Raw genomic sequence first — 16726 nt, forward strand, 5'->3', positions numbered from 1 at the left:
ACCGGCTCTTTGATTTTTTTTTCTAACCTCACTTTGAATCATTGAAAATCTTGGATATGTTAGAGTTGGTACAGTCACCTTAATTAGTGAAGAAAACTGTAATCAACTGAGATGCAAGCAATGATTCATGTTTCTTCTGATTAGCTTTATCCTTATTGCATGAGAATGACCTGCTTATTCTTTTATTCCGTTTTTATTAAGTTCATCAATTCTTGATTCATGCTGATACATTCCTTTCAACCCATAAATAAAAGAAAAAATATGTTCTTATAAAGGATCAATGACTGATCAGTTGTAACATTTCCTCCTCACTGATGATTAAAATGGGCACCTCTCAAGGATGCATGCTTAGCTCACTACTCTACTCTCTCTACATACATTACTGTGAGGCTATGTACAGCTCAAATGCCATCTATAAGTTCACCAATGATACCACTGTTAGTAAAATCTCAGATGGCAGTGTATGAGTGAGATAGCTGGTTCAGTGGTATCACAACAGCAATTGCTGACTCAATGTCAACAAGATTAAGGATTTGATTGTTGACTTCAAGAAGTGGAAGTCGGGAGGATACATGCCAGTCCTTGTTAGAGGGTGAGCGGCTTCAAGTTCCTGCATGTCAACATCTTGGATGGTCTATCCGAGGCTCAACTCTTCAATGCAATCGTTAATTAAGCACATCAGCAGCTCTACATCATTCAGAGTTTGAGCAGGTTTGGTTTTTCATCAAAAGTTCTATAGATTTAGACCATAAGACATTCAGCCTGTTTATTTCTGCTTCACCATTCTATCATGGGTGATCCCGGATCCCACTCAACCCCATACACCTGCCTTCTTGCCATATCCTTTAGTGCCCTAACCGATTGGGAAGCCATCAACTTCTGCCTTAAAGATACCCACAGACTAGGCCTCTACCACAGTCTGTGGTGGAGCATTCCACAGCTTTGTTACTCTGTGGCTAAAAAATTCCTCCTTATCTCTGTTCTAAAAGGTTACCCCTCAATTTTGAGGCTGTGCTTTCTAGTTCTGGATACCTCCACCATAGGAAACATCCTGTCTGCATCCACCCTATCTAAACCTTTCAACATCTGGTAAGTTTCAATGAGATCTCCCTGCATTCTTCTAAATTCTGATGAGTACAGGTCCAAAGCTGTCAAATGCTCCTCATATGTTAACCCCTTCATTCCCAGAATCATCCTTGTGAACCTCCTCTGGACTCTCTCCAATGACAACACATCCTTTCTGAGATATGAAGCCCAAAACCATTGACAATTCTCTAAGTACGGCCTGACTAGTGTCTTATAAAGGTTCAGAATTATCTCCTTGCTTTTATATTCTATTCCCCTTGAAAATAAATGCCGAACATTGCATTTGCCATCTTTACCACAGACTCAACCTGTAAATTAATCTTCTGGGAGTCTTGCATGAGGACTCCTAAGTCACTGTGCTCCTCTGATGTTTGAAACTACTCCCCATTTAGATAATAATCTGCACTATTGTTCCTTTTACCAAAATGCATTATCAGACATTTCCTAGCACTGTATTCCATCTGCCAATTTTTTGCTCATTCTTCCAACTGTCTGAGTCCTGCTGTGATCGCATTACTTCTAAAGTACTACCTATCCCTCCACCTATCTTTGTATCCTCTGCAAACTTTGCCACAAAGCCATCAATTTCATTATCGAAATTATTGACAAACAATATGAAAAATAGCACAACACTGGTCACTGGCAGCCAACCAGAAAAGGCCCTTTTATTCCCAATTGCTGCCTCCTGCCTGTCAGCCATTCCACTATTCATGGCAGTATCTTTCCCATAATGCCATAGGATTTTTATCTTGTTAAGCAGCCTCATGTGTGGCACCTTATCAAATGCTTTCTGAACTCTTTTGTCCACCCTGCTTGTTACTTCTAACCAGTTTGTCAGGCAAGATTTCCCTTCACAAAGACCATGCTGACCTTCACGTATTTTATCATTAGTCTCCAAGTACCCTGAAACCTCATCCTTAAAAATAGACTCCAACACTTTACCAACCATTGAGGTTAGCCTAACTGGCCCATAATTTCTGTTCTTTTGCCTTCCTCCCTTCTTAAAGAGTGACGTGACATTTGAAATCACATTTGAAGTGATTCCTGAAGGATCATGACCAATGTATCAGTTACCTCTACAGCAACTTCTCTCAGGACTCTGGGACGCAGTCCATCTGATCCAGGTGACTTATCCATCTTAAGACCTTGGAGTTTGCCCAGCACTTTTTCTTTTGCATTAGCAATGGCACTCACTCCTGTTCCCTGACACTCACAGATCTTCTACAATGAAGACACATGCGAAGTATCCATTAAGTTTATCTACCATTTCTTAGTCCCCCATTACTACCTAACCAGCATAATTTTCCAGTGGTCCAATATCAACTCTCACCTCTCTTTTACTCTTTATATAATTGAAAACAACTTTAGTATCCTGCTTTATATTACTGTCTAGTTTGTCCTCATGTTTAATCTTTTCCCATCTCACAGCTTGTTTAGTTGCCTTTTGCTGGATTTTAAAAAACTTCCCAATCATCCAACATCCCACTCACTTTTGCTACCTTATATGCTCTTTCCTTGGCTTCAATGCAGTCCTTAATTTCCCTTGTCAGCCACAGTTTGCCTAGCCCTGCCATTTGAGAACAACTTCTTCTGTAGGACATATCTATCCTGTGCCCAGTGAAATATTGCTGAAACTTCAGCCATCTGCTCTACCACCATCCCTGCCATTATCCTCCTCCCATACACCTGGGTGAGCTCCTCTCTCACTCCTCTGTAATTCCCTTTATTCCATTGCAATACTGATACATGTGAGTTTTGCTTCTCCCTCTCAAGTTGCAGTATGAATTCAATCATATTATGATCACTGTCTCATAAGGGTTCCTTTACATTAAGCTCCCTAATAAGACTTGTGTTATGACACAACACTCAATCTAAGTTAGCCTTTCCCCGAGTAGACTTGACCACAGTTGCTCTAAAAAGCCATCTTGTAGGCATTCAACAAATTTCCTCTTTTGTGATCTGACACCAACCTGATTTTCCCAAATCCCCTTGCATATTTTAGTCACCCACAGTTATGTTATTACCTTCTTACATATCTTTTCCAGTTCCTTTGCAATCTCAATCCTACACCTTTTCACCCTTACATAGAACATAGAAACACAGCACATTACAGCATGTTCAGTCTTGCATTCTTCACCCTTTTGAATTTTGCCTCTGTAGTACAATTTATCTCTGCTCTGTCTGCATTTGTACCCGAGCATCAGCTTGTCCTTCCTTACATTCATGTTACATCTATCATCTACCTGTAAAGCTGCTGGCTCATCCTCAGCTCTATCATACTGGTTCCCATCCTCCTGACATATTAGTTTACACCACTCCCAACAGCTCTAGTAAACCTGCCTGCAAGAATATTGCCCCTCCTCAGATTCAAGTGCAAGACCTTTTGTACAGGTCCTACCTGCCCAGAAGAGGTCACAATTATCGAGAAGTCTGCATCCCTGCCCCTTTCTCCAATTCTTTAGCCACATATTTATCTGCCATCTCATTCTATTCTTGTTCTCACTGTCATATAGCACAGGCAGCAATCTTGAGTATACTACCCTTAAGGTCTTGCTTCCTTCCTAACTTCCTGTATACTGATTTCAGGACCTCCTCCCTTTTCCTGCCTATGTTGTTGGTACCAATATGTACCATGACTTCTGGCTGCTCAGCCTCCCTTTTCAGGATATTGTGGACATGTTCATAAACATCGCCGACCCTGGCACCTGGGAGTCAAACTACCATCCAGGTTTCCTTTTCATGTCATCAGAATCGCCCATCTATCCCCGTGACTATTTCTATAGATGTACGGTGAAGAGCATTCTGGATTGCATTACATCTTGTATTTGGAGCCTCCAATGCAGAGGGTTGTAGACTAAGCCAGTTCCACCAGTACAGCACAACTTTCTGAACCATCAGGGATATCTTCAGGAGGCAGTTCTTCAAGAAGGTAGCATCCATCTTGAAGGGCCCTCGCCCTCCACCTGGTTATTATCATCAATGAGGATGTACAGCATCCTGAAGATCCACACACAACCCGGTTTCTTCCCTACTTCCATCAGATTTCCGAATGGTCCACAGACCTGTGAACACTGCCTTGTGATTTGTCTTTTGAATTATTTCTTTATTTCATAGTCCACAGTAACTTTACATGTTTATACTGCTCTGGTGCCGCAAAACAACAAATTTATCAACATCTAAGACTGTGATTGGATGTAATGTATTGAGTCACTACTATTGATGCAGCTAGAATCTCTACAGCCACTTCTTTAGAACCCATGCACATAGGTGGTAGGATCCAAGGCATTTATTGGCTTTTAGATCCATTAGTTTCTCTAGTCCTTTTTTCTTTATTATTAATTGCAAGTTGCTCATTCTTATTAACTATTTGGCACTGAATTATTTGTAGAATGCTTTCTGATTCCTCTTTGTCAACATGTGTGTAAAATAATTACTTAATGGTTCAACATTATTATTCCCCATTACAATTTTTTCTTTAACATAAGTCATTGTTGCCTTCAAAATTGTCTTATTTGCTTATAAATGTCTTACAATCTTTTTAAAAAAATATTTGCAGTTTCATTCCTATTTTTTAACTTACTAATTTCTTGGCATTTAAGTGTCTCTGATAGCCATTATTGCTCATCCCTAAATGATGTGAAGGTGGTGCTGAGCTACCTTCTGGAAGTATTGCAGCTTTCTGGTGAAGGTTCTCTTAAAAGCTTATATTTAAACAGAAGTAGGCCATTCAACCCCTCATACCTACTCAGCCATTCAGTTTGTTCTTTTACCTCAATGCCACCTTAATTCACTAAATATATATATTGTGATTTTTTTTAATATTTTAGCTTTTAAATGTTCTCAGCAACTGATTCTGAAGTGCAAACTTGTAATACCTAATGGTTCCATATTGCCCATCATTCACATACCATTTCTTTCAAATATCAGTCCTTCATTAGTCCAGGGATTCCCAGCCTTTTTTTGTAATACCATGGGCCTTTATCATTAACCAAGGATGTCCATGAAACCCCTGTAAATGCCTGAGCCACCCATCATATTGCACACCCCACATTTCCACTCATTGGCATTTGCAGGCATGCATCTCATTGTCTCAAAGCTCTTTATCGAAAGAAATCCAGCTTAATTGTTTGAAATACTCAATGGTGGATCCTGTTTCGCTTTGAGAAGTACATTTTTAAAAATTTTTCTCTTGATGAAAATTATCTCTGTCCTCACAGCTGAATCTTTATATTGAAACAATTGATTCCTAATTCTGTAAGACACACTACGCTGGGAAACATAGAAAACCTACAGCACAATACAGCACAGCCCACAAAGCTGTGCCGAACATGTCCTTACCTTAGAAATTACCTAGGGTTACCCATAGACCTCTATCTTTCTGAGCTCCTGTCCAAGTGTCTTTTAAAAGACCTCATCGTATCCGCCCTCCACCACTGTCACCGGCAGCCCATTCGGCACACTCACCACTCTCTGCGTAAAAATACTTACCCCTGACATCTCTTCTGTACCTACTTCTAAGCACCTTTAAACTGTGCCTTCTCATGCTAGCCGTTTCAGCCCTGGGACTCTGACCATCCACCCAATCAATGCCTTTCATCATCTTATACTCCTCTATCAGGTCACCTGTCATCCTCCATTGCTCTAAGGAAAAAAGGCTGAGTTCACTCAACCTATTCTCATAAGGCATGCTCCCCAATCCAGGCAACATCCTTGTAAATCTTTTCTGCACCCTTTCTGTGGTTTCCACATCCTTCCACATCCTTTCTGTAGTGAGGTGACCAGAACTGAACACACTACTCCAAGTGAGGTCTGACCAGAGTCCTATATAGCTGCAACATTACCTCTCAGCTCCTAAATTCAATCCTACGATTGATGAAGGCCAATGCATGGTATGCTTTCTTAGCCATAGAGTCAACCTGCACAGCAGCTTTGAGTGTCCTATGGACTCAGACCCCAAAATCCCTCTGATCCTCCACACTACCAGAAGTCTTACCATTAATACAATATTCTGCCATCATATTTGACCTACCAAAGTGAACCACCTCAAACTTATCTGGGTTGAACTCCATCTGCCACTTCTCAGCCCAGTTTTGCATCCTATCAATGTCCCGCTGTAACCTCTGACAGCCCTCCACACTATCCACAACACCCCCAAACCTTTGCATCATCAGCAATTTACTAACTCATCCCTCCACTTCCTCATCCAGATCATTTATAAAAATCACGAAGTGTAGGGGTCCCATAGCAGATCCCTGAGGTACACCACTGGCGACCAACTCCATGCAGAATATGACCCGTCTACAACTACCCTTTGCCTTCTAAGGGCAAGCTAGTTCTGGATCCACAAAGCAATTTCCCCTTGGATCCCATGCCTCCTTATTTTCTCAATAAGCCTTGCCAAATGCCTTGCTGAAATCCATATACACTACATCTACGGCTCTACCTATGTCAATGTAATTAGTCACATCCTCAAAAAATTCAGTCAACCTCGTAAGGCACGACCTGCCTTTCATGAAGCCATGCTGACTATTCCTAATCGTATTATGCCTCTCCAAATGTTCATAGATCCTACGTCTCAGGATATTCTTCATCAACTTACCAACCACTGAAGTAAGACTCACTGGCCTATAATTTCCTGGGCTATCTCTACTCAACTTTCTTGAATAAAGGAACAACATCTGCAACCCTCTAATCCTCCAGAACCTCTCCCATCCTCATTGATGATGCAAAGATAATCGCCAGAGGCTCAGCAATCTCCTCACTCACCTCCCACAGTAGCCTGGGGTACATCTCATCCGGTCCCAGTGACTTATCCAACTTGATGCTTTCCAAAAGCTCCAGCACATACTTTTTCTTAATATCTACATGCTCAAGTTTTTCAGTCTGCTGTAAGTCATCCCTACAATCGCCAAGATCCTTTCCCGTAGTGAATACTGAATCAAAGTACTCATTAAGGAGCTCTGCTATCTCCTCTGGTTCCATGCACACTTTTCCACTGTCACACTTCATTGGTCCTATTCCCTCACATCTTATCCTCTTGCTCTTCACATATTTATAGAATGCCTTGGGGTTTTCCTTAATCCTGTCCACCAAAGCCTTCTTATGGCCCCTTCTGGCTGGCTCTCTTAATCTCTTTCTCCTTCCTGCTAGCCTTATAATCTTCTAGATTCCTGTCATGACTAAATTTTTTGAACCTTTCATTAACTTTTTTTTTCTTCTTGACTAGATTTACAACAGCCTTCGTACACCATGTTTCCTGTACCCTACCTTCCTTTCCCTGTCTCACTGGAACGTACCTATGCAGAACTCCACACAAATATCCCCTGAACATTTGCCACATATCTTCCGTTCATTTCCCTGAGAACATCTGTTCCCAATTTATGCTTCCAAGTTCTTGCCCGATGGCCTCATATTTCCCCTTACTCCAATTAAATGCTTTCCTAACTTGTTTGTTCCTATCCCTCTCCAATGCTATAGTAAAGGAAATAGAAATGTAATCACTTTCTCCAAAAATGCTCTCTCAATGAGAGATCTGACTCTTGACCAAGTTCATTTCCCAATACCAGATCAAGTACAGCCTCTCCTCTTGTAGGCTTATCTACATAGTGTGTCAAGAAACCTTCCTGAACACATCTAACATACTCCACCCCATCTAAACACCTCACTCTAGGGAGATGCCAGTCAATATTTGGGATATTAAAATCTCCCACCGTGACAACCCTATTATTATTACACATTTCCAGAATCTGTCTCCCTATCTGTTCCTCGACGTCCCTGTTACTATTGGGTGGTCTATGAGAGTTATCGACCCCTTCCTGTTCCTAACTTCCACCCACAGAGACTCTGTAGACAATCCCTCCATGACTTCCTCCTTTTCTGCTGTTGTGGCACTACCTCTTATCAATAGTGCCGTGCCCTCATCTCTTTTGCCTCCCTTCCTGTCCTTTCTGAAACATCTAAAGCCTGGCACTCAAAGTAATTATTCCTGCCCCTGAGCCATCCAAGTCTCTGTAATGGCCACAACATCATATCTCCAAGTACTGATCCACACTAAGCTAATCTGCTTTGATCGTAATGCTCCTGCATTAAAATAGACACATTTCAAACCATCAAGTTGAGTGCATCCCTTCTCTATCACCTGCCTATCCACCCTCTCGGATTGTCTCGCATTGACTATATCCACAGCAGGAAATCATATTGTAAAAAACTCCTGGAATGCAACTGGTGTGTATATTCCAATTTTGCTTAACTCTCTTAATGGAACAAACCCAGCATCTCAGAAATCAATCAGGTGGACTTTGCGGCATTCATTTTATGTATATCCTTATTTGGGCTGGGAAATTAAAATAAGCCTACTCCTTCTGATTTGGTTTACCAGTTTTCACTTATTCCAAAGAAAACAGTCCAATCTGGAAATCACACAGTCTTGGCAATGTTTCTCAGTGACTTCTGTGGCTTTTCTAGTGCTTTCATATCCTTCTGTTCCATGATAACCTTGTACTTTGCTCTTCTGTTTTATCAGATCTCTCTCCATCTTTAATAAAGAAAATTTTACTGTTAGTGCTTCTGCTGCTTCAAAATATCCACCATTGTTCCTGTAGCTAAAAAGACCAGGCTAACATGTCTGAATGACAGGCGTCCTGTTGCACTCACCTCAATAATAAGCAAATGCTTTGAGAGGCTGGTCAAGGACTTCATCTGCAGCACGCTTCCACCCACACTGGATCCCCTACAATTTGCCTACCGACACAATTGAGCGAAAGATAATGCAATAACCACAGCTCTACACACTGTCCTTTCACACCTGGAGAAGAAGAATTCTTATGTGTGAATGCTGTTCTTTTGACTACTGTTCAGCGTTCAACACCATAATTCTCTCCAGGCTTGACAAGAAGCTCAGAAACCTCAGCCTTCACCCTGTCTTGTGCAGCTGGATCCTCGACTTCCTGTTAGATCGCTGAGAGAGTGGGCTCCCTCACTTCTGCCCTTTCTAACCCTCAACATAGGAGCTCCTCAGAGCTGTGTCCTAAGCCCCTTCCTTTACTCTCTGTACACCCCTGCCTGTGTCGCCATCCACAGCTCCAATCTGCTACTTAAATTTTCTGACAGTCTCTTTTGATTGGCCTTATCTCAAATAATAAGGTAGCCTACAGAGAAGAAGTCATTACCCTGACATAGTGGTGTCAAGTAAACAACCTCTCCTTCAATGTTGCTTTGGCTCTCATTTCTTTGCTTTCAATTGCTTTTTCTCTTTTTCAACATGATTTGACATTGAATTCAAATATAGTTTTTATCTTACAATTCTTGTCTGATTTTTTTAATGAAAAGAAAGTTTTTTGCCTGTTAATGATTCTTGATGTCCAGTTTGCTTTGCTGATATTTTTATTCAGCTTATATTTACTTCATTAGATACTACTGATGCCAGCTATCTTGATATACTGTATTCTCCTGCAGAAAGTAACAATTTTTCTCACTGCTGTACCCATTTCACTTATTGTTGCTGTAAAGCTGACATGTTAGCAGCACTGTGTTACCATGAACATATTTAAATGCTTGTCTTCTCCTGTTTTTTTGCTTGCTTTAGAAATTTAAATTCTAAAAATATGGCTGTCAGAAAACAGAATACTGTATTGGCCTGAGTTAATATGGTTGGATGTTCATCATAAATGTATGAATTATGTTTTAAAACTACACTTAAAAGCACAACCAACAACTCCATGTTCAGTTTCAACTTAACTATATTTAATTCCTGTGTATACAGTGATAGACATTATGTGTTTGCCATGGTGCATCCTTCTAACTTTAAAATGGTAGCTCCCATTTATAGCAAGTTCCCTCCCCCTGAAAGGGAATGGTCGAATCCTGTGCAATTATTGTAAATAACCCTTAGGTATGCGGAATGAACTCATTGCAGAGATTGCTGAAAATGCATAATATTGATCATTTTACACATTCATTTTTCAGGTTGTCAAATAGTGAAAAGCAGGGATTGAGGACTCGGGCTGTCTCAGTCTCAGGTAAGATGAAGGTTTGAAACTTGTCACTTTTAGTGGGATGTAGAAGCTCATGCAGAGAGTGAAATTATACATTTCCTTTGTGTTTTCAAGTTTTTAAAGGTGTATCTTTGCATTTTGTACTAAGGAATTTGTGGACAAGGGGAAAATAAATTCCAAACCTTAATCATTTCTGCTGCTTTAAATTAAACAGATTTCTTGAAGCATGTGGCTTAGTATTTTGCACATCAATTTACATTTGAAACAAAATATAACTTGGCTCATAAACAATTCCATATTATGCTAATTATTTCACACCTAAAAGGCCCATTGTGATTGGTCTTTCACAGGAAGGGAATTCTCAATGCATCACCAATAATGTGTTGTGCCTGAAAAGTTGGTGTAACATCAGCTCCTGTGTGATAATTACAAATTTCTTTTTGTTATTATATTGCAAATCTTATAAGTTCTTAAAGAGGTGCAGATTGGAAAAAAACATTGGAATTAGAATTTTAAAATTAGGCCCTTTGTCTTCCAGATGGTAAAGTAATGAGTTGAACCTGATGACGTTAAGAGGTTCCTACTACATCATACTGAAATTTATATTTAAAGATTTCTTTGCTTGTTAATACAGTACTCATTTCACCAGCTGTTTTACCCCAACAAAGGAACTTATTTTCATCTAATCTTTTGAAATTGTTGCAACATTAAATTCTGCTCCATAAGGTTGTGGCTTAACAGATTTATGAAATGAGTACCTATGTTATTTATGATGTAGCAAAAAGCATTGATTAAAATTAAATGTTTGGTTGCTAAGTTGGCATAAAAGCTAGACTCAGTAAGCCACAGGCCTTTTTAACTCTGTTAAGTTGAAATCAACATAAAAAATGTATTCTTTCTGAATGTCACAGGGGCTCCATCCTATTTTCAGGTCGATCACAGATGAATGTTAAATGTCAGTCAACTGAGAACAAATAGAAGTTCATTGAAATTTCAGTCAAAGCACAGAGTGAGCTGTGTGTTGTGACCTCAGTGTTAAAATGACGATGAGGCCTAATATTGGATGTGAAAGAACTTCTTGTGTAAGAATTATTTTCAGTTTTCTGTTATAGGATGTCCATGGAGTTGATAGTGGACTGCAATGACTCTTGCGCCTTTAAGCCCTTATGAAGTTTGAAAAAATATAATTTCCAAGCAGTAGTACCTTTTAATCAGATTAAGATTGTACCTCTTACAAAATGTAGGCAAAGCTGAGGGCATTAATTGCACCAAACATCATTCTAAATTTTGTTTAGGTTTGTTGCAACTTGGTAGGATAAAGAAGAATAAAAGGAAAGATTTCATTTGTTTAGCACTTTTCATGATCCAAGGACATTCCAAGTAACTTGACAATTATTAAAGTGTCATCGCCATTTCATTGAAGGAGGTGCAACGGCACCCTGTTTGTGCGCAGCATGATCTGCAGTAAGGCATATAGTATCATTTATGTTTAAAATTATATTTATTCAAGTTAAATATTGACCAAAATTATAGAGATAACCTATATACAATTGCTGGAAAAATTTTGTGAACCCTTTGTAATTGTCTGGTTTTCTGCATAATTACTCATAAAATGTGGTCTGATCTTCATCTGACACAATTACTGACAAATATAATCTTCCTAAACTAATAACACACAAGCAATTGTGCTACTTCTCATCAAAACTGAACAGACCATCATAGTTTGGGTACAAAAAGAAGTATATGAATTGCTAGGGTAACACCTACAAAAGCTATTTGGAGTCAGGTGTTCCTATCAATAGGATGAGATTGGAGGTGTGAGTTGTCTAGGTGCTCTGCCCTATAAAAGAGACACACAAAGTCAGGTTACTGACGGAGCCTGTTCTTCTCAAGAAAGATCCGTTTATGTGCACTATGTCTTGATTGAAACAACTTTCAGAGGACCTTGGAAGAAGAATGATAGAAATGCATGAAGCTGGAAAAGGCTACAAAAGCATTTCTAAATTCAGTACTGTTGCTACTCTTTCTTGGAGTAGGCAACCTGCAAAGATCAAACCAAGAGCACAACGTTGCAAAAACCAAAAAAAGATGGAGGACTGATCTTACCAAACTTTAGATTTTATTATTGGACAATTAATATTCGTTATATTACTTTATGGATTTATGATATAGATGACCAAGATCACCCTTCATGGTTACAGTTGGAGGAAAATTCAGTAACGAGGTTTTTGTTAGCTTCTTTATTAGGAGCTCACCTTCCATTTTCGCTCTCCAGAATAAGTAGACAAGCTCTCAACCTTATTGTTAAACATACTTTAAAAATTCGGTTTCAGTTTCGTAGATTTTTTGAATTAAATGATTTTCTACTTTCTAATAATATTTATTCTAATTTCTTTTTTAAACCATCAACTTTGGATAAGGCTTTTCTAACATGGAAAATTAAGGGAATAAAACCTTTTTTAGATTTGTTTTTACAGGACTGTTTAATATATTTTTTTGTAGTTAATGGATAAATATGATATCTCTAATACACCTTTTTTCAGATACTTACAGGTTAGGAAATTTTTACGTGATTTTTTACCAAATTACTCCTTGGCCTGCTCTTTAAATTTGGCTTATGCGATTTTTCAGCTTAAACCCTTTCAAAAACAATTCATAGCTATCATTTATAAACAGTTAAGGAATGCTGGCATGTCGCCTAATGATAGGGTTCAACGCATCTGGGAAGTAGAATTTCAACATTCATTTTCAGATAATCAATGGAGTAAAATTTATTATCTAGTCCAGGGGTCAGCAACCTTTACCACTGAAAGAGCCACTTGGACCCGTTTCCCACAGAAAAGAAAACACTGGGAGCCGCAAAACCCGTCTGACATTTAAAATGAAATAACACTGCATACAACGTTTTGTTTTGCCTTTATGCTATGTATAAACAAACTATAATGTGTTGCATTTATGAAATTGATGAGCTCCTGCAGAGAAAACGAAATTACATTTCTGCATGCAACAAAAACATTTTGAACTCCGAAAATAAGATGTTGGGTTGAAGGTTACTTTTAAGTAAAATACTCAACGTCTATTTGAGTCCTTCTTGTGTTTATGAAAAACGCTAAACTTAAATTTGCCGCCAGCAGCAAACCAAAAATAACGTCAGCCAGCTGTCAACCTGAAAAATAAAAGGACTATTTCACTGAACAATGAAAACATATGAATATACGTAAAATAATAGGCAATTAAAATATTTATCATACTTGGTCAGGTTGACTCACACCTGACAATGCAGTCGTATTCGGTAGGGATGGATCGATGCTTAGGGGAGTGACCGGGAAGGATAATGTGTTTTTTTCCTCTCTGAACTCACAGAAGCATTTCCCAAACGATGTTTGCATTGCGATGATTGCAGAATGTAAATACTCCGAATTTTTCATGTCGTGACCTTGTTTGAACTCTCTCAAATTGGGGAAGTGAGACAATGTGCCTTTCTGTAAATCTCTGGCAAGCACTGTCAACTTGCGCTCGAATGCCAAAACATCCTCCAACATGTGTAGGGCTGTAAGTCCTTACCCCTGAAGAGCTGTTTTCAGTGTGTTCAGGTGCGCTGTCATGTCTACCATGAAGTGTAGCTTTTCCAGCCACTCTGGCTGTTCCAGCTCAGGAAAGGTGAGCCCTTTGCTGCCCAGGAAAGTTTTCACTTCTTCCAGACACGCGACAAAGCATTTCAGCACCTCCCCTCTGGACAGCCAGCGATAAAAACACGTTGTAGCGGTGTGCTCACGCAGTCAGTAAACTGCAGTCGAATAACTTTATTCGAACTAAACAGCCTTGCTTTTAAGCCTCCCTCAACCCAGCCCCCATGGACGCAGATGCTGCAAAAGACGCGTACTCACAAACCCCCGTAGGCTATCTCCCTTAGCCGGAATGCTGGCTAATTGTGAGCCGTTTCGGATGTGCCAGGAAATGTGTCGCCACACTTAGATTGTACAAGATCACCATAATCTTCAAATTTAGAATTACATTTCAAAAGCTAACAAAGTAACATAAAATACATTTTAATTAAATACTGACCAATTATTTCCCAAAGCCACAGGGAGCCGCAGCACAGAGGTGAAAGAGCCACAAATGGCTCGGGAGCCGCGGGTTGCCGACCCCCGATCTAGTCAATAATTCACCTATCTGCGCACGCCATACCTTAATTCAGTTTAAGATAGTACACAGGGCCTATATGTTCAAAGATAAATTGGTGCATATTTTTCCTAATATTTTGTCCTATTTGTGACAGATGTAACATAGAAGTGGCTACTCTAACTCATATGTTTTGGTCATGTGTAAGCTTAAACAATTTTTGGAGGGATGTGTTTGGAATATTATCTAAAAGTTATAGATGTGAGTGTTCAACCCAATTCACTTACCACAATTTTTAGGATTATTGCAGAGGAAGCAAGCAAAGTGTCTGCTTCCGCTCAACATGTGATAGACTTTTCAACTTTACTGGCTAGGAGAGCTATCTTGCTACACTGGAAAGAATCTAATCCACCTACTGTTTTTTATTGGCTCTCCTCCATTATGTCATGTCTAAGCTTGGAGAAAATTAGAAGCTGGACATTTGATACATCCTTTAATTCTGAACAAGTCTGGCGACCCTTTATTCAATATTTTCACATGATCTGATTTATTATTTACTTATTTTTCTTTGTTCTATTTTGGGAAAATCCTTATCTGTGAAGGTTCGGAGATGACTGGAAGGATGTTTCTTTTCCTCTTTCTCTTTTTTCTAATTTTATCCTCAATTGGACTGCCTAATCTTTCTTTTTTCTTTTTCTTTTTTTTTGTTTTAGTTTAGTGGGGTTTTTTCCCTTTATCAAATAAAATTTCCAATCTTTTTTTATGATTGCTATGAGGAGTTGTAGTTTTTTTTGACAATATTGTATATATAACAGTGTAACATTTTACCTATCTGATTTTGACATTATATACTTTCTGTTTTTTATTGCTGTTTATATGTCTTTTGTATTATCTGTTTGCTAAACTCCTCTGATTTGTATATTCCTTATTTGAAAATCAATAAAAAGATTGAAAAATGAAATGAAAATGAGCACAACGTGCAATGCTGAAAGAGGTGAAAAAGAACCCAAGGGTAATAGCAAAAAGCATGCAGAAATCTCTAGAACTTGATAAAGTCTCTGTTCATATGTCTGCGATAAAAATCAAACACTGAACAAAGATGATATTCACAGAAGGACACCATGGAGATAACCAATAAAATTGCTCTATGTCTCAAATTTGCAAAAGAACTCCTGGATTTCTACAAAACTTCTGGGACAATGTTCTGAGACAAAGGTTGAACTTCTAGGCAGAAATGCACACCATTATGTTTGGAGGAAAAATGCCACTGCACACCAACACCAAAAACTCATCCCAGCTGTGAAGCTTTGTGAAAAAGAGTATCATAGTTTGGGCCTGCTTTGTTGCCTCAGGGTCTGGACAGCTTGCAATTGTTGAGAGCAGTGAATTCAAAATTGTATCGAGACATTTTATAGGAGAATGTCAGAATAGTGGTCCATCACCAAAAATTTAATAGAACTTGGATGATATAACAAGACAGTGATCCGAAACAAGAGTAAATCAACAACAGAATGGTACAAAAAGAAGAAAATTTGTGTTTTGAAATGGCGAAGTCATAGCCCAGAGCTTACCCTAATTGAAATGCTATGGTATGACCTGAAGAGTACTGTTCATGTAAGTATCCCAGAAATATTGATTAACTTAAGCAGTTCTGCATGGAGGAATGGTCTAAAACTGCCCCTCACCATTGAGCAAGTCTAATTAGCAGCTACAGGAAATGTTTGGTGCAGGTTATTGGTGCTAAGGGAGGTTCTACCAGTTATTAAATACAAGGGTTTACATACTTTTTTCAGCCTGGACTGAATGATTAAACAATGTATTTAATAAAGACATGAAAATTACAATTTTTCGTGTGTTATTAGTTTAGGCAGATTGTGTTTACCTATTATTGTAACTTAGATTTTATGTGTAATTATTCAGACCACATTTTATGAGTAATTAACGCAGAAAACCAGATAACTGCAAAGAGTTCACAAACTTTTTCTTGCAACTGTACTTCAAAATAATGTCCATGGATTTATAACGTCCATCTCAGTGGGCAGAGGAGCCTTGGTTCAACATTTGATCAGGAATTCTGACAGCAACACATCCTCAGTACTGCACTGGAGAGGCAGTCAAGGTTTTTGTGTTCTATGTCTCCAGTGTGTGGAACCTGAATCTATGAATGCCTTAATGAGCCAAGTCCTAGGATACAAGCTGAAAACAATTGCAACATTGATGTATCCAATTTAAGTCAAGAGCAGATATGAGTAATATAGGGGACAAGTATGGTGATCATTTTCCCCCATTTTGTTTCTAGTTATGAAATATTCAGCAGGTAATGAATACCTAATGACCATGAACATCAAGAAACTTAACAGCATTTGATATTTTAAAATTCAGACAACTCGTAATGTATTTAATAGTTATTAGCAAAATGCATATCTAGCATATTGTAGGCATCACTTGACAAAATATTTGGTCATGTTTTAAAATATGAACATCAATCTGATCCTATGTAGGGGCTTTGTCAGCTTGGCATCTTA

The 16726-nt window shown here is 38.8% G+C and overlaps 1 protein-coding gene across 15 annotated transcripts in view; it reads left to right on the forward strand.

Moving 5' to 3' along the window:
• The window catches only part of LOC132397252 (focal adhesion kinase 1), a 545830-nt gene that overhangs the window by 368516 nt on the left and 160588 nt on the right, over nt 1–16726 (forward strand). For all 15 annotated transcript variants that reach the window (XM_059975823.1, XM_059975834.1, XM_059975802.1 and 12 more), the window contains one exon: nt 10051–10103. In XM_059975823.1, the coding sequence (XP_059831806.1) occupies nt 10051–10103 (53 nt within the window). The remainder of the gene's footprint in view (nt 1–10050; nt 10104–16726) is intronic.

The sequence above is a fragment of the Hypanus sabinus genome, chromosome 1, assembly GCF_030144855.1.
Source record: "Hypanus sabinus isolate sHypSab1 chromosome 1, sHypSab1.hap1, whole genome shotgun sequence".
Lineage (NCBI taxonomy): Eukaryota > Metazoa > Chordata > Chondrichthyes > Myliobatiformes > Dasyatidae > Hypanus > Hypanus sabinus.